The sequence below is a fragment of the Brugia malayi genome (genome assembly GCF_000002995.4).
Source record: "Brugia malayi strain FR3 genome assembly, contig: Bm_v4_Chr2_contig_001, whole genome shotgun sequence".
Taxonomy (NCBI): Eukaryota; Metazoa; Nematoda; class Chromadorea; order Rhabditida; family Onchocercidae; genus Brugia; species Brugia malayi.
Genome location: NW_025062476.1, coordinates 6019883 through 6047163, shown reverse-complemented (window position 1 = coordinate 6047163; position 27281 = coordinate 6019883). Strand labels below are relative to the sequence as shown.

Sequence of the window (27281 nt, the reverse complement as noted above, 5' to 3'; positions counted from 1 at the left end):
TATTTTCATTTAATAATCTTCCTGAAAGAAAAATATTTCAGTCCTTCAAGCCGCAATTATTTCATTTTGTTCATTCGTTAACTAATCTTTATCACAAATATGTTTATCCTTCTTCTCACAGTGACACTCTTCCAATGCTACTTTACATTTGCAGGTGATTTATTAAATTTACAATATTTCGATCCTACTTTCACTTCTTAACTTGAAAAAAAAAACCTTTTGTACTGATTTATTACGCAGCACAAATCAGTCCACACATATTTGCTGTGATTACGATAGTTACACTTTTAAAATCACCTTATTTTACATAAAATTTTCTGCTTTAATACTTTGATTATCTTAAAATCAACTTGTAATTAAGCTGAAATTAAATAAGTCAAATTTCAGGAAATAATTTTATCCAAAAGGACACAGTTATAAGTTACTGTGAAAAACCTAGCAATAACTTGTGCGAAAATGGTGGAACATGTGTAAATGTTGGTCCTAATGACTACGAGTGTGTTTGCCTAAACGGTTATTCCGGAAAGAACTGTTCAAGAGACGAAGATGACTGCATAGAAAATTCATGTGCTATTGGAAGTACCTGTATTGATGGTATAGCCAAATATACTTGCGCTTGTCCGCCAGGAAGAATTGGTTTGTTTTATTTAATACGAGTCTAATTATGACATGAATTTGGTCAAGGTTAACTTTGCGTAATGACTTTTCACACATATTAGTGACCAATATTCGATAATCTTCCCACACTTCAGTGCATTCCAAAAGGAATCCCACAGAGATTTTCCATTGAGTGATTGTAGTATAATGGATGCTTTGAGGTATTCGTGAGAGTTTTATTGTTTACTCAGGGCTATTTTGTCATTTGGATGACCCTTGTATGCAGAAACCGTGTGGAAATGGTTCCGAGTGCATTCCGGACACAGCTAGTGGCGAGTTTTCTTGCAACTGCATGAAAGGTACCACAGGTCAAAACTGCACCACTGATATAAACGAGTGTTTGGAGGTTCCAAGTTTCAGTTTTACAGTCAAATTTGAAATCGGGAAGGCAAGCAGCTACAGATGAACGAAATGAAGAGCAAAAAATATATTTTAAAAATAAAAAATATTTGTATTTCCCTACTTTTTTAAAGTATTTTTTTTATTATTAAAATAATGTGTGAGCAGTTAGTTAGTTTGAATTTTGTTTGTTGTAGAATGAAAAATTGTGCTTCAATGGTGGTATATGTGTGAACACATTTGGTTCATGGTACTGCGATTGTCCTCTAGGATATAATGATCCTTACTGCATGATCCATGATAATGAATGCGAGCCAAATCCGTGCCTTAATGGCGCATCTTGTCTCGACTATGGCAATCGTTATGAATGCATCTGTCAAAATAGTAATTCAAACTTTTCTGTCCCCAATTTTTTTGAACAATGAAATCTTTATTTGCGTTATTTTAATCCAATTTTGCAAATTGAGTAAATATCATCTGTATATCTGTTAGAAGTAATTCCGTAATCAAATAGTTGATAATTTAACATTAATATTTCAATAATTTTCAATAATCAATAGATGGTTGACTAATTAACTTTAATTAATAAGTGACTAATAAATGAATTATTAAGCACATTGCAACTATTTATATGGATTTTTCAGCTTTTTATGGCACTAATTGTGAGAAGATCTGCCCACCTGGTTTCGAAGGTCGGATGTGCAAGCAGCATCGTATCTCACTAGAAAATAATCATCTCGAAGAGTTATTTGAGGAGCAGATTTGTTTGCTTCATAATTGCTCATCAAAAGCTGACAACAATATATGTGATTCAGAATGCAACTATCCATCGTGCCAGTATGATGGATTCGATTGCACTGCTCATTTACAACCGTTTCGGCTTTGTCCATTTTCTGATTTTTGCGGCCGAGTATTCCACGATAATAAATGCGATTCGGTTCGTAATGACTGCAAATACAAACAATGCTTTTAATTGTTCCTCAGAATTTCTCCGTCAAATTTCAGAATAGTCTCACAATGTTAACTCTATTCAAAAGAAGAGATGCTGATTCACTAATTGCTTGTATGTGGGTCACTGGCATCATTGTTCTTTGGTTAAAATCATCTTTGGTTTATTAAGGTATGTGATCGTTTTGAATGTCTGTTGGATGGATTCGATTGTCACGAAAAAAGCGAAACATGTTTGTTTGAAGATTACTGTTCCGCTCGCTTCAATGACGGATATTGCGATTATGAATGCTTTACTGAAGAGTGCTATTTTGATGGCGTTGATTGCACGCAGGAAATTAAGTATAATAAGGTTATGTTATACGCTAATTACGTTTCTGAGTTCACGTTATAGTAAGAGTAGCACGAAATAATGCCAGGGTAAATATTGGCTCTGACTTCATCAATATAGATAGTATTGATAAAAGCTATCAGTTCCCATTTTAGCATCAATTGAAGTTAGCTTACTATATCTCAAAATCTGATGATATGTGACACGATTTAAGCTGACCTTCAATCGCAATTAATTGATGTAAAAAAACTTATGCTTCATCATACTGCGTTTGTACCATCAATAGTTAAAGTCAGTAATTACTTATTAACTTTTTTTAAAGCAGAAATAACTTTTGATATTTCGTTTTAGTTGGAAGGAGCTTTGAGTTTAATAATCCTTATGAAGTCAGATGAATTTCTGAAACGCGCACCTGTCTTGCAATTCATCCTAAGCCAAGGTATGCGAGCGAGAGTTACTATTGCTGTTGATCGGCATAATCATAAACGACTTTATTCATGGAAATCAGATGCAAAAGGTTGACAATGTCTAAATTTTATTGATGGATTTTTGTTATCTTAATCGTTTGTAAGATATTCATGTAGAATATAAGGTTGAAAACAGATGGTTTGTTTTAAATTTTGAGGTAAAGATGACTTTGCCTTAGTTCAGCTTCTTAAATTTACTAATTTTTAATATATTTCACTTCGTTAATATTTTATCAGATCAGAATGTATCAGTTCATGTTTGTTTGAGCTTATTAAAATTCATATTGATTTTTTAAAACACTTGAAAAACCAAACATTGGGAAATAAAAACTTTTTTTCCCTTCAGGATTGCATGGTACAAAGGTATACCTAAATGTTGAAACAGCACAATGTCGCAAAGGAGCTAACTGTCAACATCAAATTAGTAATATTGAACAAGCCGTTAATTTCGTAGGTGCAATGAGCGCAAACCAGGTAGGATAATGTTTGAACTGGATAATTTAGTTGTCAAAAAAGCAAAATTAATGATTAATGATTTGTACTGCTACGAAAAATTACTCGTAAGTTATGAAGAATCCAGGATTAACAGTGATTTGAAATGAAAGTTACACGTGTATTCCAGTTGCTATGGCGTGTCGGTGCACGAATACACGCTGCTGAAGCTGAGCTATCATCCAGTACCACAATTTGGAAGAAGTGGATGGTTTATACGCTTTCGGGTTTTGTGATGCAAACATTTGTGATTGCCATCTTATTTACACTTCACAAAAAGCATCGAAATACTACGAGACAACTACAAAAGAAGGTTCATGTGGTCGGGACGTGGTTCCCACCTACTCTGGATGATTGTAAGTGTCGTTGGTGCAACCTTGTATTTCCTGACAAACTAATGTTGTAATTTTAGAGACTTTTTTATTAAGATAGAAGGGGAAAACAAACTTATTTATAGATTTTCCGCTAAAATTGTTTAAAGAGAGTAATGGAAATATCCAAAGTAATGGTATACCAAGCAAAAAAGTTAACGAAGATGAACAAAAGCATCATTTTATCGAAGTTTGTGTGATTCCTGATCCTGAAGAAGAAAAAATATGCAAAAGAAAGTGGACTGTGCTTCATACTCAGGCAATGGATTCATTTGCAATCAAAACTCCGGTGAAAACTCATTCACTTTTGTATTTCTTTTTCTTTTATGCCTTAAAAACTGCAGTCAAAAAAATAAAAGTATAGAAAATTATAAGAAACATTGTAATATATGTGGTTCTGTTATTGACAAACTAGTATTTTAATAAGCTTCTTTCCAATTTCTTGTTGTCATTACATGGAGATGACCTAGTCATCATATTTAGTTTTCATTACTCAGTAATTAATAACAATTTTTTCAGTTTCTACTCCTCAATTAACTTTATCTTTTCAACAAATGTGATCATTCGTCAATTTCAGATTATTTATTTCTGAATTATTAATAGTTTGATAATTAAGATGTCTAATGAATTGCAACCAAGATTCAGATCGACAAATTGCTTGTTAATACGAAAAGTAATGATGGAAAAACCGCACTGATGCTAACAGCTTTGAATCAGGAAAAGGCTGAGGAGATCAGTTGTACGGATGTAGAGAATTTGTTCTTAGCTGGAGCTCTTGTCGATGCTGTCGATGACTGTGGTCAGACGGCGTTAATTATGGCCATAAAAGCAGGACGTGCTGAAGTAGTGAAATGCTTGCTGCGATTTGGTGCCGATACTGCAATATCAGATATTCACAGTCGTACAACATTACATCACGCTGCTTCTATAAATGCAGCCGATATTATTCGTATTCTTCTTGAAACGGAAGAGATAGAGGCATGTTTTAATTTATGGAAATTTTTTGTTCCCAACTTTAATTCTTTATTTTGTCTTCAGTTTGAAAATATTTTAAATTCAAAATTAATCCCAAAAAATTGCTGCCAAAATTTAAGATTGATTGTTTTGAATGAGTGATCCATTTAGTTCATCTTTCAACAAAAATACAGAGATATATTTGCAGTTCAGGGTAGTTCACTTGATTTCATGCTTATTAAGGTAGATGCGATCGATGATGCAGACTGTAGTCCTCTGATGACCGTGGCTAAGCTTGGCTATCGAGATCCTGAGGCAATTGCTCTATTGATCGATGCGGGGGCTGATATTAACTGTACTGGTAATCATGTCAATGGTGAAATGTACAAGGGCAGAACAGCACTTCATTATGCCATAATGCAAAGTAATCAAGAATTGGCAAGATATTTGGTGGAAAGAGGCGCTAATTTGAATATTCAGGATCACATGGTAATGTGATTATCTAATAACTGTTAAAGTGACACGGGCGCAATACAGTTTCATTTATATAATCTGCTTACTTAACTGCTTATTAGTAGTTTTATTTTCAAAATTACCTATCAAAAAATTGAAAACCCTAGTTTTTTAATAAATATTGTACGAGACATTAATACAATATTTATTTTTCTCTAAGACGATTAAATTTGTCTCCATGCAGTAGTTTCTTTTCGCAGGGACAAACACCACTGTTTTTGGCTGCTTCTCAGGGACATGTTGAAATGGTTCACATGTTAGTGACCGCTGGCGCTCGACGATACATTCCTGATAATATGGATCAAACACCAGAAGAAATTGCAAATTACAAAGAATACCGGGAAGTGGTTCAATACTTCAGAAATCTTCGAATGCAAAACGACTCTGTGACAAATGGGAATGGAAGATCAAAAAGCAGAAATGTGAAGGTAATTCTTACAAATATCACATGTAAAAAATTTCGTGAATTTTGTCATCAAGTTTTTTTCAAAGATTTTCAAAGTTGCTCATGATAAAAATATATTTATTTTGAAAAATTTAGAAGCCACGACTCGTTACAATATCACCTACGCCGCTGGAGATGATATTGAATACAACTGCGATGACACCCGAAAGCTCAAATTCGTCGAATTCTTCCAGTTTCTTTGATCACTTTAAGGAATACTATAACCTGAGCTCACATGTCCCATGCGAAGTTAACGCCCAAGTTCCTAGTTTACCAAATACTATTCCGCAGCAAAATTCACAGCACTTCGTCCAGGTAAAAAATATGTGATTTAAAAACATATAATCATTTCCAATTCATAGAAGAAGAGATGAAATTTCTTTCCTAAAAGAAGTAGTAATGCATTTTTCAGATACCATATTCTTCCATGAATCATATGGCTAATCAAAACTACAATATGCGAAATAGCTGCTTAACGATTAATGAGAATAGGCCTGTATCCTCAACATCTCTTCTGGAATTTGAACATTATGTATAGGTGACGTTAATGCTATAATGAATTCAGCTTGAGAGAGAGAGAGAGAGAAATAAATTCTCGAACTCTTTTGAAAACTAATTTATTTAATATTTAGCAGTTCATCCATTCCTTCGTGCCATTTTTAGTGTCCTTGTTGATCTTTTTTTACTTCTTTTTACAGAATTTCTTATTTTATTAGTTAAATGTAGTTTAATATTAGAAAGGTTCTATTATCTTTAATCTATTTTCGTTGCTATTCATGAGAAATAATTGGAAAAAGGGGTGGAACGAAATTGAAATTGAACTAATCTAATATTGAGTAAAAATTGTCGAAATATTTACTGTGACATGTAACGTGTGACCAAGTAATCATTTTTATTAGTGGAGCATTAGCTTAGTGTAATCCAGTAACGACGTCATAAGATACATACAGTTAGTCGGCGATGATTTATCAGATTTATTTCTTTACAGCAGTAGTCGCATCTTTTGATTGTTCTTTTTGTAAATTCTCATTTTGCCACAATACGTTGTGATTGAGTGATACTAAAAACGTTTTTTTTTTTTTTTTTTTTTTTAAGGCTATAAAACATATTTAATAATATGATAATCTATAACGATAGAATGTTTTAAATGAAGTTTAAGTTGAAAAAAGGATTGAAACTTAGTTTGTAATTTGATTTTTTTTCCAAGATGACTAAGCAGTTTGGCTTTCTGAAATGGTCGTTATCGCTCTTAACATATCACATATTTTTGAGTACCTTTTGTGTTAATCATTGTATTTAGAACAGGAACAGAAAGAAAAAGACATGGAGAGGTAAATAAGAAGGACGGGTGAATGTCATAATTATAAAATTTAGAACATTTTACATCGATTAGGAATAAAAGTTGGCTTCTCATTAGCATCGTGCTTTACTCGTAATCGGATCGTTGTACACCACGGCAAACCATTTAGCTCCCCTTTAATTTCAATTGGAATTTCTGTCACATTCACCTCTTTGGTTGTACTTACTGAAATATTTTGCGATTTCTTTGCCAAAGTTTTTCTTTAAATGTACACCGCTGTAATTAAATGATTTACAAATTAATTAAAATAGATTCATCAAGTCAAGTAATATCATTATATTTGCAGACGTCATCATACCGTAGTTATTAGCAGTAATTATGTGGTTATTGATCTAGAAATTAGATTAACCTACTACTCAATCGCAAAATAAATCAATATTAGTGAAGAAATGATCATCTATAAAAAAAGTGATCTTGCTTTGTCCTAGACTAAATATTTATTGAAATGAAACTCACGTGTGATATCGCAATCAAGAGTGGAGCGTATATGTGTTCCAGTGCCTGAACTTTGACTTTTTGATGTCTTCACGCATTCCTTCATCGGAAATTTGTTCCGGTCAATCAAATCTTTTGCCGTTGTAGGGGTCTGAAAGTTTTACACTTTTAGATATTCTGGAATAAGTCGAGTTGTTTAAAAAATGTTTGTTTAATGAATGTACCAATCAATCACTACACTGAAATATTAAAAGGTTCGATGACCTTCTTAATTGGTGTTGAGGTTTCCAACGGGCTGAAAGTGGCAGGTACAGTCCGTATAGACTCTGTAGAATTTGGATGGGATTGAGATCTGCTTAGTGCAAATCTACTCCAACGGCTTGAACGTCGTAAACCACGACGTAGTGAATGTGCCTTTTTTGATCGCAAATCTGCAGATTGCAGTAGATTATGATTATTGTAGTAGCTTATCAGATAATGCAGGGCAAATTTCTGGGCATCTTCAATTTATATGATTTTGAATGTTAATAAAAATTTGCATAAATTCCTGAATCTTTAGAAATTACTATGCATTTAAAATTTTTAACAAAAAAAGATCAATAAACATTCAACCTATTTTTTCTCGCTTTGCACTATCAATAAGTTGTTTTTGTTTGGTAGACACCTGCAATAAATGAAAAGCATTTTAATTGTGGTTGATCATTCTTGCATTATTTCATCAGCTGAAACTTAAATTTACTAATAGTCCTATCACAAACTATGTTTTTTTTTTTTTAATATTTTAAAATTTTAAAGTTTAGAAGGAAAGCGGATAATATAAAATTCCAAAGCTTTACCATGGGATCCAAACCTATTGGTTTTAAAAAAGCTTACTTGTGATTCTGCAGTGCTGTTTATGATTGGTATTCCAGTAGCATTTACTCCCTAAAATATACTAAGTAATAACATATTAGGTTCTTAGGACCATTTTCATATTTTTGAAGATTCATCAAAATTTAAAGAAACTTTAGAATTTGCGGAAATGAATTTTTACTTGTATAACCTGCGTTTCAATCTGGGTTTCTGGGTGAAATTTCTGTATTGGTATTTGTTCTGAAAAATTAGTAATTTATTCAAAATGTCATTTGTGATAAGAACATTACGCAATTTATAATTTTCTATAATGGTTAAATATTTGTTGAATCCTGCATTTAGAAACGGTTTAATAGATAAAGTTAACGTGCCAAAAGATGTGTCAGGCGGTTTTATGTGTCAACAGTATTACCTTTTAAATGTTCATCTGCCTCAGATGATTGCGATCGATATCTAGAAATTGTTAAATTCTGTTGGAATAAAAGAATTTGAGTAACTCAGAGTTGAACAAATTCACTCTTTACAGAGGTCCCTTGCTTGTTAATATCGGTCAAGTTTTCCTTCTCATCTAACTTAAATGGTCCATTGCTCCTTCAACATACTGAAAAAACTCGCTTAATACAAAATTGATTGTACTAAGATTAGAAAATGTAATAAAATACCTGGAAACATAGCTAGATGAAAATTGTTCCGGTTTCGTTTCTTTAACCTGGCGCATCTGTCCAACTGTTGAAAATGATGGCAGGGAGCGCTGGATGGGATAACTTGATGGAATGTGACCAAACGATTGAGATGCTGAAAATAAATTTGAAATGAAATAGAAGACAACGATACTATGAAATGCTTTAAGATAAAGTCCTTATTGAGATTAATAGTTCTGTGCACATAATTCTCCTCCATGCCATCAAAAGATGTTTCTGACAAAATCAACGAATAAAAATGATTGTATGGGTTGTGCAGTAACATTGTATGGCAATCACTCTTTCAAAGAATTTCACTGTAATTCTATAAACTATTAGACGAATTCTTGATTCGAAATGACAAACGTCTAATAATAAATATTTATCTTTATTATCTATAATTTTACTTCTCAATTTTTGATTTTCAACTACTGAGGAAATAGCTTATAAATTTATTTTCCTCATATTTCAATTCTATATCATAATGATTTAAGTAAATAAGCAGTCAAGATTCAACACTATGAAATGTCTCGAGGAATGTTGTGGGTTGACATCTACGAATAAGCTGATTATGTCCAAAAAAGCATTATTATTATCACCTAGAATTCGATGAGAATGTAATTGATCAGTCCACAATTTCGTCTGTAACACATTGTTTTACTAATTAAAATATCATCTTTCAATATACATTTTATATAAATGGATCAATTTAAGTTTTTTGATATTGTAAGTTACCTTCTTAAGTAGCTAAACACGCAGAACTTCAAATTCTGCATAAATTTTTGCGTTTAATTTAGCGATTGGTGTTTGTTAAACGCAAGTTTAAAAACTATCAAAAGATAATATGGAAGAAAGTAGTGTTTGATTATGCACAATATTTTATAATACCAAAAAACTTCATTTTGATATCCGTAATATTCTGAAATTATCAAAGCTAACAGATCATTGATTGACTTAAGTTCTACATTAAATAGGCATTTAATTCAATTTATTTAAGAATAACTTACGACCTGGAACTTTTTAAAATTAAGAACACTCACATGATTCCGCAAAATCGCCATATTTTCGTATTTCTCCAAATTCAAATATTTGCGGCTCTCCAGCGGTCAAAAACTCACTTAATCCTTTTGGAGGGTTAATCTCTGCCTCACGAGTAATATCAATACGACGCTGTCCAATCAGTACTTCCTCAGTGTATTGTATTGGTAGATGATAATTCTCTGGCTTAATTACTCGTTCTTCAATTTGACGTTGCAAACGATGGCTTGCTTCGGGTTCTTTGCTACTGGACAAAGTGATAATCAGCTTTTCGATCAGTCGAATATTGCCGTTGATGGATCGCCGTTCACCACAGATCAAGGTAATATTTAACATTGACTGTGGTCTCAAGGCTACATTACTAAAGCAAATCCATATTTCTATCAAGATTACAGATTGTCTTACAGAAAAAGCAACATCAATCCATCATTACTGAAATCAATAGGTTAAATGTTTTTTCTTAATAATATGTTTAATGAAGAGAAAAGGAAAGAAATATAGACGTATTGAATCTCAGAGAATTTCAGAGAAGTTATATGAACAAAGACCTTCATAATTTTTAAGGGTACCTTAAAACTTAAAAAATAGGCGTTAATATTATACTAAACGATTTTCAAAACTGTTCAAATTGATATACTAACCCATAAACTTCACGTTGAGCAATATTAGTTACTTCTGCTGGACATAAATTATCATAAGTACGACGATCACTTGCTATAACTTGTTTACCATCTTGCAAATCACAAAATAATGTTGATCGTCTTATTTTAATTATATTATTTTTGACAAATATGTCTTCTTTCAAATTTAGTGGCCTTTTATCCCATTTTGTCTCGCTGACCTCGCGATTCATTATCGGTGCACTCTAAAGTTTAAACACTGAATACCAGATTTCAACTTACAAATGCAGCATAAACAATGTTTAAATTACTATTTTATAAATTATACAACAAATCTGCCTAATTTACAAAAAATTTGTATGCATTCATTTTTATACTGTCAACAACATTTGGTAAAGAGTATATCGTTTGAAGTGTTAAATGCGTTTTTTCTGTATCCAGTGACCAATTTCAATTTCCACCAATTCAATAGACAATAGCAATTAAATCATATTGCAAAGACGTAATTGGGAAAAAAAAAATTTATTTCTATGTGTAATATTCATAAATTCATAGTTTCAATTGAAGTGCATCCAATGTTCAATTTCCATTCCAATTCAATACACAAACAACAGTTAAACACTTACTACAAGCATTTTCTCGAGTTCTTCAATATTGCAATGTCCCAGCTCACTGGCAGAATAGACGTAAATTGTTGAATGGAGCCATAATTGACGTACCGTCGTTGTGACACGAATACGTTGTTCTGTGATCACCTGCATTATTTGAATATTTATAAAATGTTTTGGATCCTATCTCTTGCCAAGTGAATAAAAAGATTATACGAGCAATCATATTACGGTAAGAGCGATTGTGGTCGATTTAGTAACTAACCATAATGATATTATTGTTAGTTTTATCAGAACAATAGGATATGAAAAAGGGCAAACCGAAATCGGAAGTTGTAAGAGGCATTGTGGTGTTTTGTCACTTCTCATAGCTATAAAAAAATATTGCTTAACCGTTAAATTTCATTTCCAAAAACAAAGACTGACAAAAAAATAGGATTAGAATAGTTTTTGCGCATCCTCATTTCTTGAATGAAAATTAAAGAAATAACCTGCTATATCAGTTATCAGTATAGCATTCTGCCTCATCCGAGTTTTCTTCTTGTCTGGAATACTTAACAACGAAATCCCCGTTCCAGAAGTAGCTTCAGTCTCCTCATATACTTCTCTCTACAAAAACAATTATGGACATATGTAAGTTACAAAAAATTTACAACCTAAAAGTTAATAAATAAAATTATCTACAACTTAAGTTATTTGCATTCAAGTCACTAAGTTTAAACTTACGTTCCTCGAACTCCGAGAACTATAGTCTCGTACCGAATCAGTGCCGTCGTATAAAGAGACGCCTAACCTTCTTCTCGATAGCAGTCGAAGTCGTGATTTGTTCTTTCTCACTAAATACTGTCCAAAAATTACAGGAAAATTAATTTGAATTTAAAAATTAATTCTCTAATAAAATTGCTCTACAGTAAGGCTGTGTAATTCAATTCATCATCGTTGAAGGATGATCTGGTTCAACTAGATTATAGCATAATAGAAAAGAACTGTGCTGGCGTTTTTGTCATTTTCTTTCAAAATCACTCCGGAGTTGGTGATCCATCCTTCATCATTTTTCTCTAGTCTCTAGTTAGACTATAAATTTTCATATTCTACTTCGATGATTTCTTGCACTTCCGGAAACATCTTCACAATAACCACCAGGTCCATGATTATAAGAATACCTTGTTATAAGGTCATTGTATGGAGAATTTTTATCCTCAACCTATAATTATAAATAATCATCTGGGTCTCAAATATTGCGTATAAAATTATTTTTGCGAGTTAAAACTTTATTTTTGATTTAACTCACATCATTTTCGTATTCTCGTACAATAACTCCCTTGTTTCTTTTTCTCGTTCTTCGTTCTACTTTGTTGTTTGAGATAGAATCCGATCGAATTTTGTCCCTCGATAATTTAGTATGGCTTTCTGATCTATACATAATTATCATTTATCATTTGTTTAATTTATTCCTGAAACTTGACTTACTCCATTCTTTCCTATATGTTGGCCCTTGTTCTTCAATACTTTCTATTTACCAGTTTGTTATTAACTAAAAACAACAAATTGCTTCCTTATGGTTACTTCTTTCAACTAGCCCCATTTTAATTTGCTGTAAACTATCTGCTCCATATTCCAGTAAAAAATATAGCAGTTGTTTTATTAGGAAAAAAATATGACGAATCGTGGGCAACAGGAATCCGAATTTCAAAATGTTTTTTTTTTTTTATAAGTCAAAGAATGGCAGTTAATAATAAGAACAAGTTAGGGTCTTTAACTTTTCTCACAGAATGCCAAACTGAAAGCAAGTAGAGCATCAATTCCTTTCTGGCTCTTCATGTCCTTTTTCACCCTTTGATATTTAAAAAACTTCAAAAATTTAGTAAGAAAAGTGAACTGATAGGAATTAATTTACCTAAGACGTCAACCTCTGCTAAAATGTCCACTTTAACTTTAATCAATTAATTAGGTAGATTTTGCAGAGTTATTTATTATTCTAATTCTATTTTGTGCATTGATTTTTATATATGATAAAGAAATTTGTTTTACTTTTTGCCAACAAAAAAATTAAAAAATGAAACAACTAAAGGTGAACTTCCTCACAAATTTCTATTTCACTTCACTTTGTACTTCATTACTATTATTTTCTTTGTCTCTCATTATCCTTTTTTCATTTCTTGCCGATCAATTAGAACTGACATCGCTTTTTAAAATGTTTCAAAAAAAAAAACAGTCTTCATTCTTCCTCTTCTTTAATTTTCTCATAGACCATTTTTTTCTCTCATAATCCTTCTTAATAATTTTATGAAATAATTTCAGAAAATGGCGAGACAATTAAAAGTTTGCTATTACTTCAAATAATTTTCGACGAAATAAAAATTTTGAATTAAATTACTTGTAGGCTTTCTATTATTCACTTACAGAACATTTCAACTGCAATTTAAATAAACATGCTAAATTGAGCCACTTTGTCATTCCATTCAAAAAAAAAAAAAATAGCAACTAATTAAAAAGATTTAAATTCCACCATTATTTTTTACAAATTCTATTCATTATTTTTAATTGAAAATTTTATTACAAGAATCCAAAATAATTTCCAATAATTTGCCATAAAAAAAAAGATGTATAAAACACTTAGCCTTTGTTGAAATTAAATATACTACTCTGCTGAAGAGAAACAAAGCCAACTGTTTGAGAGACATACTTAAATACTTTGAAGCTTTTTGAATGGTCCATCCTTAAACTCGTTTCGCTCATGGGACGTGATCCTGTCTCACTTTCCTTGCTCTCAGATGATCCGTCAACAAGTGTTTCTCCACCGGTTTGTATTGTATTGTATATTGTTGAACCTATTTCCGGTATGTTTGCAGTCCGATGACTTCTTAAAATCTATTCCACTCATTTCAAGCATTCAACCTCTTATCAATCATCCTCTAATTATCCTTAATGAATCTCATCTGTGGACTGAATGAGTTCTATAACGAAGTTTTACCCAAAAAACACTTAAATTTACATAGTCGCTCATCTATCGTCTTTTCGATTTTATATCGCAATTCCGATTAATCAAACTACAACTTAGATAAAATAAATTTAATAATTTTCGTTTCACTTAATATTAAAAATCTTTTCAAAAGATACGATTTTGTTGTATCGAACACATGTCTGCCACTGCTTGAAGGCTTCTGAAAATTTGATGAAGCTAAGTTCTGTTTCAGTTTAGCTTTGAAATACTTATTTAAAAGCTCTATTACTGAAAAGAAAATTGAACGTAATAAAATAAGTGTAGTTAGTAGTTGTTGGTTTAAAATTTTTATCCAAAATTTCTTGAAATGAGGAAAATTACTTCGACATTTTTGAAGCAATAACCGCTCAAATTGTAAAATGACATTTTCAAGAGTGGAACTGGAATAAACCACCCACCACGAAGTAGTTTTTATAAAATTAAGATTTTCGTCAACTGTGTGAAAAAAATGGCACGATGACTTGTCCAATTAGTCATACTGCAAATAAAATTTTAGAAACTGTTTTAGAAATTCCCAAAAGGAAAATATTTGAAGAAACCTCTAATATGGTAAACTGTGCTGCCAAAAAAAATATCTAGGACGAAATATAGGACAAAAGAAAGAAATGTCGGATTACCACATTCATCACCAGAGTATCATCCATATTTTCATTCAACAGACTATCGTGATATCTGACTGATTGATATGATAACGTGGATAATGATAACACTCATCTTATGATACGATCTAAAAAAAAAGAAAAAATAATATTTGTCCACCTGTCACTTCATATTCGGTAAAAAAAGCATTTTTAAAAATGCAAATTGTATTTGAAAACAATAGAGAAACAAAAAATTTCAATTCCTTTGCTTATGAATTACGATAAAAAGAAAAAGGCAATTGCAAGTTTCTTTAAGGCTTTATTAATGATAATGATGACGTCACAGTAATGATAATATCTATGAATGATAGTTCTTAACATGTTCATCTTGCTTTGAAAGTGTCTCTATCATGATCAATGATCCTGTTGGGTAGGTGATATCAAGAACTAGTTCAACGAGGGCACTTGTTACATCAACTATTACATATATCCATGAATACATCGACGACAATAACGACAGTGGAAGAAGTGCTGCTGAAATTGTGACCATATGCACATCTCTTCTTTCACTCCAGGAATTATTGTCTGTCAGTAGTGCGAGTGATACGAATTAAATCTTTTTATTACATCTTTATGTTCTCAGTTCAGTCGCATATTCTGATTTTTTCATTACCGTTCACCTTGTCACAGTTCCGAGGTAAGCATTACCAGCTTAATTTGAAAAGAATAACTTTTTCAAGAACTTTTTAATCATAGTTCGTTTTCCTACTTTACTCTCGTTAGAAGTGATGAAATGCATGATAAAATGCAATCTGTTAGGAGTGATCAGATAAACTTGTTTTAAATATACTGTCATATCCTAATTTCTTCGAGAAATAGTCAGATTTTAACTCTGTCAATTCCGAAAAGATTCGTAAAATCAATTCCTTCGACGGATTCGTCAAGAAATTACTTTTATGAAAGCATTTCACTGTGACATCTTTTCGTTCTCAAACATTTGATATTCTGTGATACGTGCAGAGACCTATTTGCAGTTCATGGTAGTTCACTTGATTGTAAGTTTAACTGGACATTTTGCTGCTGGAAAAATAAAGGTGATGGCGCACCGTGGCAGATATATCGCGATAAAAGTGATGATCATAAGAACAGAAGCATTTTGTATTCCCGACTTCAAGACGACAAATTAAGTAGTTTTTTTATTTCTTCTTTAGAATAAATATATTGTACATAAATTACACAGATATTTAAAATCATAGTCAGGAAATCTTAGTTTAGAGGAATGAACTCTGTTATATTGTCAAACACAATGTTAATTTATAAAGCTCACAAATCTTTTCTTTTTTTAAAAACAATTTCGTGTGTTTTTTGTCTCGTGTTCATGCTTATCTAGTTTTAAAACTAAAAATAAACTTTTAAAATCATCAAATTTTTCAAATAAAAATTTTTACTTTTTTTATTTTACCATTACGCTTTGAATTGCTGCAAACTAAGTTTTTTTTAGAAAAAAACTTCTTAAATTATTTCAGGTCATAACTCTGCAATGAGAAAACAACGATATTGATGACTTTGAGAAGTTTATCTTTAGTTTATATTTTAAAAAATACTTAAAATTAAGTAAGCATGGACAAAACGACATTGAAATTGAAAAGAATATTGATTAATTCCATTCAAAATACATTGCCAAAAAATCTAAAAATTTGAACTTTTCCACTTGTAATTGCAATGTCAAGTAAGCAAAAGTTCTGAATATGTTCAGGCACTTCATTTTCTATTTTATCTTAATATTTGTTTTAATTCATTTACTGTACCTTTCCAATTCAAAAAACTTTTTTTTCAACTTTTCTAAAAACCGAAGTTACTGTTTGCTCAAACTAAAAATAAGGAAAACATTACTGCTATGTTTTTGGGCGGCAGAAATAGAGTAACCTACTAACTTGTTTACGAGGAAACTTACATGAAGGTTTAGAATGCAAAGAAATATTTCAGAACACAATAATCCACTGATGAATTGTCAGTAGTCAGGTTGCCTAGTGCTGAAGGTTTCAACAATTCGTTGATCAAATTTTAGTATTCAGGATGTTTTAATTTTGTGATTAGATATTTCAGATTGTAAATTTCTTAAATCTTGCTTCAGATTCCACCAACACTGTCTGGCCTTGAATTTATAATTTCTCAATTTGGTATAATTCAAAATCACATAGAATTAAATCAACTATTGTTTCACTTTTCTGTTTAATTTAAAATAAAAATTTCAGCTTATTAATAGATTCATTAACATAATTTTGCAGTGACAAACTTTTTTTGCATAACATACTATCTGTGATTGTTTACAGAAAATTCATTTCAGACCATTTTTTTCTGGCAACATCTGTAACACCGGAACAGAGATTTTCGAGTGACTGGACTTCATGTGCAATATGCTCCAAAACGGGTCTTTTCACAGTATTTGTAAGGTTTGCTTTGATAAATTAATCAGAATTACTCATATGATTCACTTCAATTACAACATACTCAAATTTTTTATTGATTTTAATGTTCGAACTTTGCTATGAATCATTTAAAATATTTATAAGAATTGTGGTAATTTGCCAACCAACACAGTTTCTCGGAATTAAATTGCAATTTCGATGCTTAAAATTATCTTCTTTCATTGACGTGAGTTATATGTTTTTAGAGCTTATCAGACACCGAAGACAAGAATCAAATTGTGCTGGAAATTTGCTAACGGAGAAAATAGCATTTATCGATATTGCGCATTTCTACGGAACTGGAAATCTTCTGATTACGCTAGCAAATATTTCACTGTCACTCCCAAACGACCAATCCAAGTATCACATTATTGTGTTTTTCTCTTTCTTTTTTTTTAAGAAAAAAAGTAAACGAGATTAATGGGGACGGAACCCTCAAATAAATTCCGTTCTTTTAAATATTTTTTAAAGTTTAAATTTAAAGAATTGCATTCAAGATTGGTATCTGTTTGAGAGGTGATTATTTCGAAAGAAATATTTCTTTTAAGTTTTACATCAAACTACACAATCATGGACAATCCATAGCAACAGCAGTTATTGACAGTATAAAAGTTGTTACCGAAGAATGTCATTTACCTTTAATAAGACCAAAACATCGACAAGTCAAGCTATATTCAATACAACCAAATGAAGAGAAAGAAGAATTTACAACAAAAGTCGTAACTTCTCAGCATACAATTAGCAAATTATCATCTACCAAGAATTTTACAATTCCATCTAATTCAAATTCTCCATTTAGTTAGTTTACTCTTTATAACTTTTTAGTTGTTTTGAAGATATGAAATATTTGCAAGGTTAAAAAAAGATTCCCAAAAAGGCGTTAAATTTCAGTGCTAAGTGATATTTTTGGAGATGCTTTTGCGCAGTTTTTGGAGGATGATTCGGACGGCTTAATTGTTGAAAGCCAGAAGACTGGAAAAGATGATGTAAAAAGCAGCGAGTAGGTCTTTCATTCCTCTTCTAAATAAAAGTAAAATTGAGAAAAGTAATGGAAAAAGCTAAGTGAAGGAAAAAAATTTTTTCAATAGTGGAATATTTGAGTCGGAATTTCTGTTAATGAAGCTTTCAAAAAATTGCTATATTATTTCAAAAATTTGAATGAACTGTATAAACTCTGGAGGTGGACCTATTGCATAATATGAATCAGATGGATGTAAATACTGAATAGACAAATTTTCAGATAAGTTTGTAAAATCGTTATTAAGCGTTCAGAAAATGAAAATAATATACTTAGATGGTTGGGTCGAAATAACGCCAAACAAGACAATGTGCTATTTGTAACAACAACACTTGCTCCAGAATTACCTTTCAATTTCAATTTTTTAAAATGCAATACTGCTGGTGGGTGCTTGTTTGATCAGTCGATGTGCTCTTATAAAAATTCACCAATGTCTCGCGGTTCAACTTTCCAACGAGTTAGGCGTAAGTATTTCGACTAATATTTTGAAAATCCACAAATGCCGACAATTCCCACTTTCGTAACAAAGTTTCTCGCTAATCTCATTCCGAAACCAAAAAGTTATAGATTTTTTAAATAACATTGCTGAATTGTTACTTAAAACACACTACACTTTTGAGAATGTGAAACTCGTAGTTCCTATGTCCAAGTGTGTATATGGTGCTTTTTTATTTTATTTCTCCTCTTCATTTGCGATATTCTGGAACTTCAATCTCTAGCATTTTAGTCTATGATCAAAATTTTATGCAAGCACTCACGAGACCGAATACAATAGCAGTATTAGAAACAGACACAACATTCACAGAAGATCATAAAATTGTATTCGATGTGTTAGAATTCACAGAAGGACAACGACTGTATGGATGCTGCTATAACACAAAATTGGATGCAGACGGTTCATTTACTGCATTTAACCTCATTGAATATCAATTTCATTCAGTGAAATGCATATTATGCTGTGAAGATAGCAACGATTAGAGGTTTCGAAGTAAGCCATCGTATCTAGGTAGACGAAACATGAAAGCGCTTTATCACTTCTTAGACACAAAGTTTGAGCAAAAATCTTGAGTAAACAAAATGCTATGCTTCTGAAAACAAAAATAGGAACTAATTTTTTCCAGAAACCTTAATCAACATAAGGAAATTATTGGGAGGCAAACGACCATCGGAATTATTTTGTCCATTTGCAACAGCGGCATACTCAACTCCACTTATTTGGAGGACAGAAAGGTTTACATGTCCCCAAGGTACCGAAAAGGTATAAAAATTTTGAATAATTAAAATAATGGGTAAACAGACCACTGATCAAATCTAAAATCTAGTATTTGATAATGCCTCCAGTAGATCGAGATAGTAACTCTCAACTTAAACTACTTTTACCAGGATCGATTATTAAATCACTGATTGATAAATCAAGTAAGCGACAAAAACTCTTTACTAGAAAAGCAGCTGCCAAATAACTATAAAAAAAAAATTAGACCGATAAAAATAGAAAGTGGGGGGATATACGACCCTCGAAATAATTACAGTATTTCAGATCCTGTTTATGTGTGAAAATAATGGAAAAATAAATGGGGCATGTGCAATGGACAACATCCGAATACACAAAATTTTGGATATTCTGGAAATGGAACCGTGTCAAAAGAACATTATCACATTCTCATAAATAATTTTCCAGTCAATAACTTTCTAGGTAATTTGATCACAGTACATTTTTTGACCTGCTGCCAAACAGTTTAGATATTCCATTAAAAGACGATCTGAAATCATCTGTTACGAAATTGACAGCTAAAATTCAGAAATATGTATTTTCAACAGCATTAAATCAGCATTTATATCTAGTCTGTTACTCATATCTGGCATATTATATTATTTTAATATCGAAACATCTTTATAATTATCGAAAAAAAAATCATTTTTTATAGAAAAATAAAAAAAAAAACCCATTTTATAGAAAAAAGTCATATATAGTAAAAGTAGTCCTTTATAGGAAAAAATTCTATGTAGTAAAAATATTCATCTCAAAAATCAAGTTCTCACACAGATAAAAAGCAAATTACAAGACATATTGGAAGGAGGTATTCCAATGCAAAAGACTATAAAACAACTGCTCGTACAATTTTTTTGAATAGTTACCAGGTTATGTAACATTTGTGACAAGTTAAAAAGGATAGCAGATGGCAGGAAAGAAATTAAGTTTATCACTTTCAAATTTTTTGAACCAATGATTTTGAAAAAGGCTGAAGAACTGATTTAGAAATACTCGAAGAAAATAGTGTCTAAGTGTCGTTATTCAATAGTAATCTTAAAATTAGTCTGCAATATCGACTATAATTATATTTTTGCTTCGTTTTTGTTATGCAGTAAATCCAAAGAATTAACTTTCGTTTGCTTAGAGTCATGAAAATGATTTAGTGTCATTCGAAGAAACGTAAAAATCAAAAAATAGATGGCAAATTAATCACTCGCAAGCAGAATAAACAAATGAGAGGTAAGCAGATAAAAGAGATGAAATAGTAAGGTGCAAATTGAAAGAAGTAGTCATGTGACCAAAGACAAATTCCTAAATTTTGACGAATAAAAAAGTCTATTCGAGATTGAAAACAAAACAGAAAACAAAGACATATCTGCAAGAAAATCACTTCCCACTTAACCATAGCTATGCCTACATAATCATTATACACAAAAATTCGAAAGACAAAAAATAGAAAAAAAAAAAAACTCTAAACATAATACACAGAAAATCAAATAACAATCCAGTAAAAAACGAAGAAAACAAAGAAACGAACTCCGGGAACAACAGAGATCATCGACAAATCAGCGTTTATCACTTTCAATCAACCAAATCAGGAATCGATTCATTGGTGACATCGAGAAGTGGTAAAACACTAGTAGTAGTTTTACTAGCACCATCAAGCGATGCTTCCACCTCTACATCAGCTTCAATTTTTTCTGAAAATAATGATTAATAAATAATCTAAATGAAATCCAAATATCGATCTCCAAAATGTAATTCCTATTTCCACTAATTTTTCAGTTCGAATAAATAACAAATAACATTACTCACGTAGTGATATCTTAAATCATTAAAAAATTTTTAGTCCCAACTGCAGAAGTATTAAAAATAGTGTTGTCTAAATAAAAAAAGCTTGTTTATTTTATTCCTGCAAGAAATGAAAACTAGGATCCGCTTCAGAAAAATAGATGCAAAAATGAAATAAGCAACGACCTAAGCTTTTAAAAATTTCTAAATTGAGACTCCATTGGGTATCAATAGTGAAATTCTATGGAAAAAAAAAAAAAAATGGTTTTGGAGAAAAATTTAATAAAATGGTACTTTACGATTTACCTTCAACAATTCCTGCATCCTGCTTTCCATCGTCACTTTTATCAACGTCGCTTTTTATAGTAGAATCGTCCTCTGTTTTTTCACTGGTGATTTCAACACTTCGCAAATCTACAGTTTCAACACCTTCCGTATCCCCACTTCCTTCATTTTTGTGCCATTTGATCGCAAAAGTAGTTACACGGACGTCATCAATACAAACCCTTCTTTGCAGCTGCAACGGACTTGAAAACTAATTCAGAACTTTTATAAATCATTATTCATTAGTCGAACTGAAGACAAAGACTTAGTACTTTTTCCAGGATTGGAGATGCAGGGGGTTCCTCCTGGAAATCCGGATCAGTGTATTCTGTTGCAACGAACCATCCAATATTGATGAACTCTTGTTCCATATACTTGCACTTTAACAACAGCACTGTTACACCAACAATTTCACTTTCCGGTATTTTAGATGGATCCGGACCACCAGCCTGTCAATTGCATCAAAACATTATAAAAATATTCCTATTTATTAAATACATTTCCCAAATTCGAGCCCATGGATGTGCCCAACAAAATATTTCCTACTAACCTTCGATGAAATTTCAAAAGGTTTAATCAAAATCCATATTGCACTCAAATCTTTATATTTCAGGTAACACGCAGCATACTAAGTAAAATAAAAATAAAACTTATTAAACAAATAAAACCATTTTTTATCATTTAATTTGCATCTCTACATGGTCCAAAAATAGAAAACCTCGAAAATAAACTTGTGACGTCCTTCCACAACTGGACCAACTAAAATAGAATCAAGAATTTGATCATATGCATTCGATTCCCCTGAACCGACATATACTAGTTCCCAGTCCAAGTCTAAAAACAATCTGAGAATAACATAATTTCTATGACATATGTTTGTTTCTATGACAAACATACTGTGTTTACTTAGAACAGTACTATGAACCTGCATTATTTGGCAAGCAATGCGCATTGTCTCATTAATAGACAAACCAATGCAAGGAAAAGTACAAATTACGTGTGAACTAACCATCTGCAAGAGGTTCATAACACTCAAAAGTGATTTCCAACTTGAAAGGGTCGTCGAATTTGCCGGGATTTCCCAGTACATTTACACTGCATACATTCACAACAGAAGCCATTCCTAGAATATAGTTAAGCAGAATAAAGTAGTGGATAGGCTCACAGAAAAAATTGAATTATTTCCTTTATCCGTACAAAAGTGCAAAATGACGGCTTCTGTCTAAGCGTTTCTTCCAAACAACATTTCTTTAAAAAATTGGTCATCAGGAGGGTTCACTTCATGTTTCAGTGCTATTCCTTACAAAGGAAAAGACATCTGTCCGAAATGTAGAATGAAATTTTACTCCTTCAATAAACTCTAATGCACTTTCCAGCTACCAACAACAAAAAAATACCGCCGACTGAAGGGCCAAACTATTTACATCATTACCTTTTGACTTCCTTGAAATCTAATTATAATCATGCGGTCAGAAAATGAAAAATTTCCATCCCAATATGAATAGCAGCAATTTGTTTACTGATTACTTTGTCAGCAGTCATTTTGAAAAAAAAGTTAAGCAGTCGCAGTTTTAATAGAAAATGTTGAGCAGTTTTTTAGAGGAAGTCTTAAAACTGTTAAATCTTCTAACAGAGATGTTCAATTCGATAAGAACATCATTTGTTTCTCAAAATCGACATTTTGACATTTCAGATTCCGCATTGATAAATAGTTCGATTATTCATTGATGATTTCTATAATTCTAATTCTTGAAATATAGTAGTGACTATATTGGAGTGCAAAGCCAAAATGTTTTCATCTAAATGTAATTTAGGTTGTTGTTGCTCGTTGCCGTTATTTTGCGAGGTTATTATCATGTCGAAATAATGATTATTTATAGAAGTAAAGAAAATTGTTAAGTATGAGCAGAGACTAAAGCAATGATTAGATTGGAATAAAATTTTCTCAGAAAAGAAATCTGATCTTACAAATTTATAAGTTTGGTTGATGATTGCAACTCATACTCACCTTAGTTTCTTTGTTTAAACAATGAATGAAGCTAAACTAAATTCAAATTTTGGATTCATTATGTTTAATGATATGTCAAAAATAATAAAAAGCAAATCCGATAAAAATTCATATCTGTGGTCCGTCGCTGGTCACCAAATAGTTGATGTCAATGTACTGTCATCTTTGTCTCCGAGTAGCTCTTCATTAATTACAAATAAAGGCAGGTTTTATAAAAGGAAGCTACTCATTGCCAGTCACATCATATCTGTAGAGAGGTACGAAAAAAGAGGAGAAGAATTCTAGGCTGATGGAATTAGATTTGTGTAGGACAAAAGCTTAATAATAGTAGAATGTCCTTCTCTTCATATCTAACTCTGCAGTCAGCTTGCATTGGCGAATAACATCGAAGGAAATTTTTTTAAAGGATTTTCTCTTGAAAAACATTAAGGCCCTTAGGTGGAATTGCGATTGTCTTTGAGGCAATGTGCGCAGGCGAAAAAGGCTTTAATTGCAATGTTATAGGGGCGCAATGAGTGTGTTGTTCAATGATGAGACACGCAGCAGAGAATATTATCAAAAAGGCTCTTTTCAGGCCCAGCAAAAAGGCCTGCCCTCCTCATTGTGTTTCTACTAAGTTGGTTTTAGCAACAGACTAGGGCAGTATAGTTCGAAGCGTTGAGATGCAAGAGGAGGAGACACTTCTTCCACTGGGCTCCGAAGAATCAATATATATGGGTTTCAAGCCTAGTGCACTTGGAATGTAATTTGCCTCAACTGTGGATCCTACTCTTTGTGGTCGTCTACTTTTCCAAAAAATAATTTTCATTCTAAAATTTTTACAAATTTTCATTTCATAACTTGAAAAAATCTCAAAAAATTCATTCTAACTAATTCGACGGATTCCATTAAGGATGGCACCACTTAGGTGGTACTGTTATTATATGATCTTTTTCTACATTAATAATTTCATGTCTCCAACTTAGGACTTATCAAATGTTTTTGATTTTAGGGATGATCAATTTGCCGGTTTTCAGGTTAATGTTTCAGTTAAGATAAGAGATATGCAAATAAACACAAAGTAAGTTTTGACTGAGAAATTCATCAAAAATCCCATTTAAGATTTAATTGGGTGAGTGCTTTCATGCTTCGCGAGAAAAATGCATCTCATCCATTCCCGTCCTAGGCATGTATTTGTGATAGAGAATGTTTGGTTAATTACTCGAGAGGGAAAGGAAGAAAGAAACAAGCTGTTGGCTCTGTGAAAAGAATTAAAATAGCTTTGCTTAACAAATTTTTGAATTCATTGAATGAACTTCTGTCTTCTCTTTTTGCGCTATATGTTTTTTAATGTGTTCTCGTTTGTTTCTTTGTTATATAGCTTTAATCTAACAATTCATAATGAGTAATTAGCTAATTCGATAGGTAACTTGAAATGATAGGATCAAAAAGTTATAATCACGAAACGATCTGCCCAAGTTTAATTTGCATCAAACGTAGCTTAAAGATTTGCAGTAGTCAAAACGCAAGGACATTAGTTTATTAAAAAGCTATGATGAGCTATTGGCGAATGCAGTAGTCCACTTTGACTTCCATATCGATATCATTAATACATTAATACCTATTCCAAATATGTTAATGAGACGTCTCATCCTTTTTGTTTCAGTGATTTATATTAAGAAAAAGAAAAAAAAAAAAAAAAACAGTGACAGTAACTTTGACCCAAGGTATACCTGTGTTTTTAATGAAGTTTTAACTCTTTAACTAACTCTGTAAAAGCAAAATGCTGGTTTAGAAATGTATGGAAACTGATTAGATAAAAGGAAAAGAGACAGAAGGGAGAAGTAAAAAACCAACACACAGCATTGCTTAATTAAAAAGCGAAAAATTTGTTATAGAAAAAGTCGCAAATAATGTTTGATTAAATCGTCTCGTTTAAAAAGTCTAAAAAGATATTAAGCAATTAAAGAAGCTTGTAACTGTCATCAATGGAAATATCAAGAAGACTTTTCAAATCTTTCACATCACTGGTTGACTTTAATTTTTTTCTAATTTTTCAAATGACTGGATAATAGCACTTTTAGCTTTTCCATCTTCCGCTTTTTCTTTATTCTCTTCCGTTTTCTTCTTTTGCTTCCCTTTTCCACTTTGTTACCTTTTTAACTAGATGTGAAAACGCAGCAGTTCGTTCCTGACCTCATTTTATGAATTTTTTTACCACAAGTATCCTTTCTTTTTTCATACCACTTTATAATTTGCAGTAATTGCTGCATCGTAATGCATCATACCTCTTTTTCCCTTTACTTTGTCTTATTGATTGATTGGCTGTTTAGTGAAAAAATTTAGACCAATAAGAAATTTAATTGGCCATCCGCACATACATGAGAGAACTGATTGGTGCGATTATATGTGTTAATTCTGCCAATCCCAAATTATTATTCGTTTCTTCAAATTTCTGGTTTAGTTGTGCGATCTTACGAATCGTTCAGACATGCACGCAAGCCTTGTCATACTTCACGTTGATCAGTACTGTGAACTATTTTCTTACAAATAATGATATGGTTGAAAATGTCATAACATATCTTAACCTTCCGTCCCAAAGCGCTGAAATAATCCAGTATGAAATAGCCATTACAGAAAGATTATGATAGCTATAAAAATTAAAAATCTATTTTTAAAGATACTAACTTCCTTTTAAAACTTCGAAAATACATTTTAAATCTGAATCATCATTTCATTTTACAAACTTTCAAAGATTTTCTTGTGGGTAGTGCCATTTGTTCATTTATTTCACTATTTTTAAAAAATTTTTCTCTTGTTTGCAAAAAATCCGTTTCAGAGGGAATAAAAGGAAGAAAGAGAGGGAGGGAGAGAAAGAAAAAGTGAGAAGTTGAGGTGAACAGAAGCAAACGACGAATGGCATTTTTTTATAATGAGTAAAAAATGTGTTGTTGCATCATCAATCTATTCGTGTTTTAATGGAAGCGCCGAATGGTGCGTGCGAATGGCACTGATAGTGGCTGAAGGATTGAGTGGACGGATGACATTGTCACTTAATCTTTGACTGTCATTTAATAACGTTTGATTTGTAAGCTCTTCTAACTCACTTTTCTTCATTTCTGTACTTTCTGTCATTTCATTCAGAAATGAGCAGTTAGAAAAGGAATCGTTTAACAAGTGAATCAGTGGATGGATATAATATGGTTAATTTTTGCATGGCTAAATGATATATTTTTATCAAAATGTACTAAGTATGAATAGTCTCTCTTTTTTTTTTATTCTCTTACTTCTATTTCTTCCAATATTTTGTACCAAATTTCAAATCTTGAGCAATTACAAACCATATTTGCTATTTTATTTTATTGCTTGTTTGCTTGGAAAAAGTTGAACAAATCATTACCTAATGTTCAAATTTTTCTTTGATATATGTAACATTCAAAGATTTCAATGTAACAAAATTAAATATTCAAGTTCGATGTAATTAAGATGTAAAAAAGGAGAATTATCCAATAGTCTGATATAAATTAAATGCGAAATTTTGCACAATATCGTATCGGGTTGAATAAGTAATTTAAAAGTTATATTTTTTACAGAAAAGCTAAGAATAACTGCCCCACATAGATATAAATAGATAGAGCAAACATTTAGTTAATTGAAACAAGCATTTGATGACTTTATCACTTTAGTGATGCATTCCATCTCATCTCTATTCATTTTAAATGTCATTCTGCATAATTTCGTAGATT

At 31.6% G+C, this 27281-nt stretch overlaps 4 protein-coding genes across 5 annotated transcripts; 2 read left to right on the top strand and 2 right to left on the bottom strand.

The window, feature by feature from the left end:
• Positions 1 to 99: 99 nt before the first annotated feature.
• Bm2313 (Uncharacterized protein) lies at positions 100 to 6055 on the top strand (the record flags this gene model as incomplete). The annotated part of the gene is made up of 15 exons (XM_043078586.1): positions 100 to 154; positions 388 to 636; positions 849 to 1003; positions 1194 to 1380; positions 1641 to 1933; positions 2117 to 2296; positions 2627 to 2792; positions 3089 to 3216; positions 3365 to 3590; positions 3692 to 3894; positions 4251 to 4583; positions 4803 to 5048; positions 5273 to 5500; positions 5614 to 5832; positions 5930 to 6055. 15 exons carry the CDS (start codon positions 100 to 102, stop codon positions 6053 to 6055), a joined length of 2994 nt encoding a protein of 997 aa, XP_042934520.1.
• A 436-nt stretch (positions 6056 to 6491) lies between these two features.
• On the bottom strand, positions 6492 to 14480 carry Bm10401 (Uncharacterized protein; the record flags this gene model as incomplete). Of its 2 annotated transcripts, none has more annotated exons than XM_043078585.1 (20): positions 6492 to 6577; positions 6902 to 7042; positions 7334 to 7463; positions 7577 to 7743; positions 7925 to 7976; positions 8186 to 8236; positions 8346 to 8404; positions 8577 to 8617; positions 8827 to 8959; positions 9885 to 10243; positions 10524 to 10747; positions 11129 to 11257; positions 11432 to 11481; positions 11602 to 11719; positions 11837 to 11946; positions 12206 to 12314; positions 12402 to 12525; positions 13797 to 13973; positions 14231 to 14274; positions 14436 to 14480. In XM_043078585.1, 20 exons carry the CDS (start codon positions 14478 to 14480, stop codon positions 6492 to 6494), a joined length of 2349 nt encoding a protein of 782 aa, XP_042934519.1. The 2 variants fall into 2 exon arrangements, with proteins under 2 accessions (XP_042934519.1, XP_001899917.2); XM_001899882.2 differs by having other exon boundaries at positions 8355 to 8404.
• An 848-nt stretch (positions 14481 to 15328) lies between these two features.
• Bm6762 (Uncharacterized protein) lies at positions 15329 to 19847 on the top strand (the record flags this gene model as incomplete). The annotated part of the gene is made up of 10 exons (XM_043078584.1): positions 15329 to 15392; positions 15730 to 15882; positions 17043 to 17148; positions 17370 to 17523; positions 17712 to 17961; positions 18055 to 18163; positions 18458 to 18645; positions 18909 to 19076; positions 19303 to 19439; positions 19719 to 19847. The coding sequence occupies 10 exons, from the start codon at positions 15329 to 15331 to the stop codon at positions 19845 to 19847; spliced, it is 1458 nt and encodes a 485-aa protein (XP_042934518.1).
• A 1167-nt stretch (positions 19848 to 21014) lies between these two features.
• Bm3283 (Uncharacterized protein) lies at positions 21015 to 22669 on the bottom strand (the record flags this gene model as incomplete). Its single annotated transcript, XM_001899880.1, has 5 exons — positions 21015 to 21133; positions 21531 to 21741; positions 21821 to 21997; positions 22267 to 22382; positions 22558 to 22669. The coding sequence occupies 5 exons, from the start codon at positions 22667 to 22669 to the stop codon at positions 21015 to 21017; spliced, it is 735 nt and encodes a 244-aa protein (XP_001899915.1).
• Positions 22670 to 27281: the final 4612 nt, after the last annotated feature.